The sequence below is a fragment of the Etheostoma spectabile genome, chromosome 15, assembly GCF_008692095.1.
Source record: "Etheostoma spectabile isolate EspeVRDwgs_2016 chromosome 15, UIUC_Espe_1.0, whole genome shotgun sequence".
In the NCBI taxonomy this organism is placed as follows: Eukaryota; Metazoa; Chordata; class Actinopteri; order Perciformes; family Percidae; genus Etheostoma; species Etheostoma spectabile.
Window position 1 is genome coordinate 34098104 of NC_045747.1, and position 8972 is coordinate 34107075.

Here is an 8972-nt window from a genome sequence, read left to right on the forward strand (position 1 = left end):
ATCCTCTCCTCGGCCTGCTGGTCCATCCAGTACAGCTCATTGGTGCAGCGCTGCATGTAGTCCCGCAGGCTCAGTAGGTTGCGCTGACGGGCGCTGGAACTGGCCTAAGCCAGGAGAGGAAAAACTTAGAGTTACAACCACAACCACATGGTGTCAATGGGGATTGAGGTAAAATAAAGTGCAGTGTGTGTTTATGTGTTGATGTGTTGAAGGACGGAACATATCCAAATATCATACTTTGGAAACACACACAATACAAATATATATATTATTTATTAGTTAGTTTAGGTCTGCACATGGGATTTGATGCAAAGGAGAAAGTTACAGAGAGTCATTGTGTTTTAAACGAATGTAATGCAGATTTTATTCAAAAGTTAAAAAAATGATACTGACAGGTGAAGACATATTAGGTGTGTGCTCTTTACGACGGGGTAAAGTTGCAGTGAAGTGTTTTGTTTGCAGACAAAAAACTCCCTAAAGGCAGGCTGGGGATAAGAGATGGAACAGGTCTTACAGCCTACAGTCACAGGTTAGGCTCTTTAGAATGGCACACACAGGTGCACAAGGACCCATTTATTATATTATTATCTATACACACACACACAGACAAAACACACTGGTGTGCTCAGAGAGTAAATATGTGTGTGTGTCAGGGTTTCTGTAGTCAAATTTAAGACTTTTTAAGACTGTAATGGAAGACCTATAGCTATATTGCGACATAAAACAAAACAGTCAGATGTCAGAGTGCGGACACATTGTCTGAAACAATTCCTCTATACAACTGTTGTCTAGATTGGCTGCAATATAAGTTGCATATTGGTCTAATTTGTAGTTATAATACAGCAAATTATGATTGGACAAGCAAGTGTGTGTGTGTGTGTGTGTGTGTGTGTGTGTGTGTGTGTGTGTGTGTGTGTGTGTGTGTGTGTTATTTACCAGTAGTTTGTTGTACTTCGTCTGGAGACTATTGACATATTCCTGGAGAAACAATACAAAAAAACAGGGAGAGTGAGGACATCACTAACAAGACAAGGGTCATGTGAATAACATATTGCACACCACTACAAAAAATACAAAATATACAGTATATATATACACTAATTATAATACTAAATTTTGCAATTTATTTTCAATATAAAAAAAAGGGAACAACTAGCAACTACAAAGTGGGTTCAGTGTGTTTTGTGGTTGTTTTACTCATGTGTTGCTAATGCTATTTAGTTAGCATTATGTGTTTTTTTGACATTTTTGTGACTCTAATAAATATTTTAAAAATATGATATTTCCCAATGTTCTTTTAATAAACTAACATTGTTGCATTAGTATTACAAGTCGTATCGTACCGCATTGTATTGTATTGTATTGTATCTTACCGTACTGTATTATACCGTATCATACTGTCCATATCGTATCGTACCGTGTAGTATAATATTGTACCGTATTGTATTGTACTGTACCGTGTTGTATAATACCGTACCGTATTGTATCGTATCGTATCAAATCGTAAATCAAAGTTTGGGTCACCATGAATTATCTAAATAAATCCTGACCTCTCAGTTGTTCCTGTGGTCTAGTGTTTGTACCTTGTCTCCGCTGGATGAGATGTGAGGAGCCAGAGCCTCCACCTCGCTGTGGAAGATGTTGTGTTCCTCCACCTCGTTCTCCACAGATGGTAGGTCCTGGCCAAAGCCCTTATTGTTCAGGTTGTCCTGGACAGGGAGACAAAACAACACACGTCAGTCCACATGTTAGTCCACACTCCACCGCACGCTGACAAGTAGGGGGTCCTCTGAGTTACTGCAGGGGGGGCCTCCAAATTATTGTACATTTTTTGAAAGTTTAAAAAAATGTAAAGTCTTACTGTGAATCCAACATGTTATTAGCAAATATAAATCAGCTTATTTGTGGTGGGAAAACCTTATTGATGCTAGCCTATAGGTCACTAAGGTAGCCAGCCACAGACACAGGTAATAAGGATTCACTGTGCCACATGTATGTTTAACATTAAAATTCATGCCAACAATTATTATTTTAATAGCCAGCTGTTTGCTTGCTGTAGCTTAAGCTGTGTTACTTCATGAAAGCTGCTGACTAAATACAGCATTTATCCAATATTTTAATCAATATTCTCTCTTTTAGCTCTAGGTTTGTTCTCCACAAAATCCTGAGAAAATATCTGGCCCTGTAGCTGATTAATGCTCTGATGAGCTAAACTAAATATTACATTATAATGTTGCACTTGTTTAAAAAAAATACTTTTTGGAACTTTCAATAAATCCCAATAAGCGAAGTAAGACACAGTTAGTTACACATACTGGGACGTGAAACTTTATTATTATCTAATTTAGGAATAACTTTCTTATTTAAATACAACTCTGACATGTCCTATGAATTACTGATGAGTAATGGCAGTGACTTTGGACCTGATCTGGTTTTATAAATTACTTTGAAACCAAGATGGTCTCAACGTCTGTACAAGGCTGTGGATGTATGACATGGCGTGTGCATGAAGTCTGCAAAAACAAATGTATGCATTAAAAGAAAACACCTCAGATGATTAACTTAACAAGATATAACGGATGTTTGTGGCACAAGAATATCGACGAGTGCGTATGTACAGGTCCACCCTTGTGTCACCCAGTTTTAAAAATCCTGGACTGGGCCCTGGTCCACAGTGACAGTGGCCCCCTATGGGAGTGTAAGGTACAGTCTGCTTCTTACCAGCTTCTCATCCATGATGTTGCCCCAGTTGATGCTGGGCCGCCCCTCAGTGCGGACCAGGTGGTAGATACGGGCATGGTCTTCCTTCAGCTTCATCAGTTTCCCACGTAGCTGCTTCATGCTGAATAAACACGCACACACACACACACACACACAAGAACATCTTTATAAATACAAAATTTAAAGAGGTTATACATTTTTATTTGCCACTTGTCTATACGTTTGTACATTCTCTCCTTTGTATTCTTTTATCTTTAGTTTTGAATACTTGTTCTTGTGTTCTATCCTATCTATTATTTCTCATCTATTCAGTATGTGTGCCATGTGTCTTATATTGTGCTGCTCCCAATTTGGGATTACTAAATTCTATCTAATCTACTGACTCTTTCTCTATCATCTCGGCCTGCGGATGCTGCAGGCGCTTGGCGTTGACGGCGTCCTCATCCAGGCCGTTGAGCAGCTCCAGAGAGTTGAGGATTCTCTTGTTGGTGTCATCCTGGTACAGTGGCGTCTTCCCCTCGTTGATCTTACTCACATCCTGCACAAAAAAACACGTCGGATGGTAGCAAGTCAATCAGGTGTGTTCCATTTTCTTTTTGCATAATCCTTATTATGACAAATGTCTGTTTAAAATCCAGTATTGTTTAGGTATACTAAAGACAACAAAATGTAGTAGTTGTTAAAATTTAATGTAAGTTGGCAATCCTCGTCTCTAAAGCATGGGGGAATACGACGAGGTGTAAGTGTTTAATATATGTAATTTATGTTGCTACTCTGACATCTGGTCCATGGTTGTAAAAACATGGTGTCTTGTAAGCCTGTTAGGGCTGGGCTTTTGTTTATTGATTATAAATGAGTCATTCATTCATTCATTCATTCATTAAACCCTCTGAACAGCCACACAGGTTATTCCAGTTATTTTGGATTGGATGTCTGGGTTGGAGCTCAGATCGGAAGTCATCACGTCACAAATCTTTTCTACCAATTAGAATGATAAAGGTGTAGTTTGTCCTGAGACTCAGGAAGATGTCAATCAGTCTTTCCACACCCACACAGACAACCTCTTCCCAGATTAAATAAAAACACATGTATTTAAGTGGCAGTGAGTAACGTGCGATGCCTTCGGGAGACACCGTTGTCAGATTGTACCTTGTTGAGGTTCTGCTCGATGTCGTAGCAGTTCTTCTCCACTTTGTCAGCATTCTTCTGCAGCTTGTCGATCAGAGTGGCCAGCTCTGTGGACGGAGAGCTGGAAGACAAACGCAGAAATGAATCCACTGGTGGATTTATGAGGACTACGGTTAACGTACACACGTTCCATGTTTTGCAGAGGCACCGTGGCTCCGTCCAAAGCCACCCCTTAGACTTAACCCTTGTGTTGTCTTCCCGTCAACAATGGTCACTTTTTTTTTTCCAACATTATTATCAACAACACTATTTTTCAGACTTTACTATCACTTTTTCAGTGTTGTGGGTGTTTTTTTTTTTTTACATTTTTGGTGTTTTTTCCAAAGTTTTTTTGATATTTTTAATGTTGTTGATTTTCAGCGCTAATTTCGACGGCTGATTATGCCAAAAAAAGAACTGAAAACGGGTCAATTTGACCCAAGGACAACATGAGGCTTCTGCTGGTTGCTACTGTGTGCAGCACTACTATTGTCAAAATTGCTCATTTATTTTATTTATGAAAATTTGATGAACAGCGGCACAAACAGTCACAATAAAGAAAATGGAACAGTGTCTGGGAATAGTAGTTGAAGTAGTTCATATGATAGCAGGTACACTGCAGGGCATTATAGCATATATATATACATATATTATACATATAGTATGTAGTGTGGCATAGCAGGGCGTAGGTGGATGTAGCAGGACACAGCAGGAGTAGTACAGTATACATTTTTAAGTGTACACATGCAGATTGGTGAAGTGTTCAATACATGTATTTGTTGAGAAATGTTGTGTATCTTAAGTCATTATTAGTGTTATATTGTATTCTTCAAATAGAGGTTTAAAAACAAGCACATATCAGCCATCAGCTGACGAGAGAAAAATCAGTCAACTTCTAATATTTAGGCTTACTTTATCCATTCATCACCTCCACCAACGTCTAGACTCCATCGGGGGGGGGATATTCCTATATATCCACAGCCTCTATACCCCTTATAGTAATCACCACAGTCTCTAACACATCAACCTATCATGCACTATGCTCATTGCACTTATTTCACTCCTAAATGAAGTCTCTCCTGATTGAAATGAAGTGAACGTGTCACTCAAAATATCATCATAAACACATAATACCTAATGTATCTTTAAAATCTCCATAAGCCGCTGAAAAGCTGAGTGAGGGAACAATGAACCCCTGTGTGACGCGTCTTTCAGGTAATGCACTTCCACTCCGTGATATGCGGTTCAAGTCGGGATAGAGAATTAACCGATGAAGTTCAAGACTTAAAAAGTGGGCTACAGCTCTCATTTATTAAATAATAATTGAAATAATCGCTTAAGGCATTTAGAATCTGCACATTAAATCTATTTCAGAAAGATTGTCACCGTATGTGGTTTGGATTTGGAGTCTGTTCACTGGTACTGTACTACTGTAAATCATAAACGACCCCCCCTCCCCCCAATACAGCTATAAGCTGGTTTTATAGCTATTAATGACTTGTTGATCAGACTACTTCTACTATTGCCTATGAGATCCCCATACCACGAATATGACTCATAGCTTTTCATCATAATACTGACACACAAAAACAAAAACATAGTCACACACACACACACACAAAGAGTGTGTTTTTGTGTGCCTGTGACAAACAAAAGGTTCATGTCTGTCAACTCAAACCCACCATTCATTGCCTCACACTCACACACACACACACGCACGCACACACGCACACACATTTTGTCCCCACAAAGCTGTCAGGACCCCATAAGTATACTGTATTCCCGGTTTTTGGTCCCCACAAATGTAGTTAAACCTAATACACTGCCACGCAACACACATGCAAACACACACACCCAACACACACACCACACACACACACACACACACACACACACACACACAACACACACACCCACACACACAGAGTGTGTTTTTTGGTGCCTGTGACAAACAAAAGTTCATGTCTGTCAACTCAAACCCACCATTCATTGCCTCACACTTACACACACCAAACACGCACACACACGCCCACACACCCGCGCACAACACACACGCACCACCACACGCACGCACACACGCACACACACGCACACAGTGTGTTTTGTTTTGTTGTGCCTATGACAAACAGAGCAAAAAAAGTTCATGTCTGTCAATTCAAACCCACCATCCATTTCCTCACCACACGCCACACGCACACCCACCACCCAACACACACACACACACACACACACACACACACACACACACACACACACACACACACACACGTACATCCACACCCATTCACCATTTTGTACAAAAGTTACAAAACATCTGCTAAATGCACACAGGACACACTGACTTTAATGTCAAAGCCCATGCTGGATTTGATATTAAATATTATGAGAACAAGTTTGAACTGGTATACACTGCAGAGTTCTGCAGAAGAAACTGACAGTTTGTCTGTCGAGGCCCATCCAAATGAAACACACACACACCCTGAGGGGGATTTCTGTCACGTTAGAACACAAGCTCAAGATAGCAAACACACACACTTCTCTTCTCTCACTCAAACCAACAGACTCCTAAATGACATTTTATGGGTTGGACTTCAAACCTCAATACATAAAGACAAAACAACATCAGCTGGTTGTTAGATGTAAGGCATAAACACAGTTCCCAATACTATTTCCTTGCATATTTTTAAAAGTATAAAACCACTACAGAACATGAGTAGTAAGAGTTTTCAAAGCAGATGTTTTTGTTATAAAATTTGCAACAGATGAGATGTAACCATGCCTTGTCTTCTAAGTGGTTAGCAGCCCCACTGACAGCCCCATACATATTACATAACTAGAAACAGCTGTCTTGATTCCCAGAATAATGCTTTTTAATTATAATGCAGGCGTCTGAAAACAATGCTAAAATAATTCTACCTGCTCTATTATGTCTCTGTGCTCCCAACATGTTGTTGATAGTTTCCAGGGAGGCTCACTGGCTCTAATTGAATGTATTGAGCGTGGTTGTGTTGATTCTGGGAAGGAACTGGCACTGGAGCGTCAGTTTGAGAAACACAGCTCAGATGTTCCACAGGGAGAGGGAGAAATTAGTCCCAGAAAGCTCCAGCAAGTCATCCAGGGTGTGGCAGGCTGCTGCTGTCAGTGAGCGCCCCAGAACAACACGAGTCCTGCTCCGTCTCAGCGCCCCAGCACAACACGAGTCCTGCTCTGCCTCAGCGCCCCAACATAACACAAGTCCTGCTCTGCCTCAGCGCCCCAGCATAACACGAGTCCTGCTCTGCCTCAGCGCCCCAGCATAACACAAGTCCTGCCCCGTCTCAGCAGCCTGCTCTCAATCCAGGTCCAGAAACACGGAGACTATGGGCGCCTGGGCTGCATATTGTGGTAGTTTTGTCTCTCTGGGGGTCTTGATGTAGTGATTTTTCCTCCCTAGCTAGTCGTTTTGCACCTCTTTGGGAAGCTATTTGCATCTTTGTGGTTGTTTTGCGATTTTTTGGGATTGCTTATTTGTGGTCATAAGAGATCTCTTTGTGGTTGTTTTGTGTCTCTGTGGTTTTGTGTGTCTTTGTGGTTGTTTTGCGTCTCTTTGCGGTTGTTTTACATTTCTTTGTGGTCATATGTCATCTCTATGTGGCCTAGAATCAGAATCAGAATCAGAAATACTTTATTGATCCCCAAAGGGAAATTCTGTGTTACAGTTGAGACTATATAAATAAAGAAATATAAGGAGTGTGGATATGTATGGAATTTACGTAGTTAAAGGAATTTTATGATACAGTATTTCCATAATTAAGGCGTTGTGATGGTGAACAGTAATAATGAATAGATAGTAGCAGAGTTTCAAACTCACTGAGTGTGTCAAACACTTCGAGGGAGGAGATATAAAGTTTGATGGCCACAGGTTGGAATGACTTCCTGTGGCGCTCTGTGGTGCATGTTGGGGGAATGAGTCTGGCACTAAAAGGCCCCCTGGCTGATTGGGTCCCAAGCCTGTGCCCAGTAGGTCTGTTCCATCCACGTCTAAGGAGAGAAACTGAAATATCTTCCAAAACATACAGTGCCTCCTTGCCGCCTCTCTTGTACTTTCTTTTACTCAACTTCCTATGAAGAGAAACCTCGGAACAGGCCTAAACTAGCATTTCACCGTATTATTGTTTAGGTAGGCACTAATCCCCGGCTCGCTGACAGCGTGCCAGAAAGGCCGACCTGAGATCCCAGCGCTCATGCACCAACTCCAAACTGAACAGGAAGAGCAGCATGAAGAGAATAAAGAGGGCGTAGCAGCATTATTAGGATTCCACCACGGATCACAGTACAGAGGTTTTTCAGCAGTTATTACAATAATGACTCAACTATGGCTTCCACTGCCTGATGAGTAGAAACCAATAGCTACAATATGCTAATCAATCAAAGCTTTGCTATGGACTTTATGATAACTGATAACCAACAAGTGCCTCCTGCACATATCATGTATTTCTTCTACTTTCTATTGCATTTTTCAATTTTATATTATGCCTCTTGACTTTTGCGCTGTATTTATTACTATGCACAAGACAAATTCCTGAACCTTGTGTCTTGTGTAACCACTTCTGATTATGTAAGTCTTTCTGATTGTGTAAATAAATGAGATGCCAGCGCATAGCATAGTAGGAATCCTACTTCGGAAGATAAGAGCATTCCTTTTCTCTTGATGGCACCTTACACTAGAGAATGACTGAAAAACAATCTTTTGGTGCCCGACCCCAGAGGGTGTTCTTTTTGAGGCCCCTGGCCCCCCTAATAGGCCTAGCTGAGTGAGTGACAGGGAGCAGTATGCGCTCTACTGTCTTTAAAGGCCGTTCAAAGTGGGACATTTGGTTGAGAGGGAAAATGAGCAGCCTAGGGATAATGATTCAACCTGAATATGTGTGACATGCACCTACAACAACAAAACTTTGATTCCTTATATGTGTAAAAAACGTACGTATGAAGCTTTTCTGATTGCTGTCGCCGTGGTCCTGCTACACGTCCTGCTGTGCCCTGTAATGCCATGCAGTGCCATAAACTACTATTTCTAGTCACTGTTATTGCACCTATTCATCACC

General features: G+C 40.9%; 1 protein-coding gene across 1 annotated transcript in view; it reads right to left on the minus strand.

Annotated features, from left to right (window-relative positions):
* The window catches only part of ppl (periplakin), a 32534-nt gene that overhangs the window by 22483 nt on the left and 1079 nt on the right, over nucleotides 1-8972 (minus strand). Inside the window, exons 2-7 of the mRNA XM_032536435.1 lie at nucleotides 3871-3970; nucleotides 3105-3259; nucleotides 2722-2842; nucleotides 1584-1709; nucleotides 937-978; nucleotides 34-104 (exon numbers count right to left, since the gene is read on the minus strand). Coding sequence (XP_032392326.1) covers nucleotides 34-104; nucleotides 937-978; nucleotides 1584-1709; nucleotides 2722-2842; nucleotides 3105-3259; nucleotides 3871-3970 — 615 coding nt within the window. The remainder of the gene's footprint in view (nucleotides 1-33; nucleotides 105-936; nucleotides 979-1583; nucleotides 1710-2721; nucleotides 2843-3104; nucleotides 3260-3870; nucleotides 3971-8972) is intronic.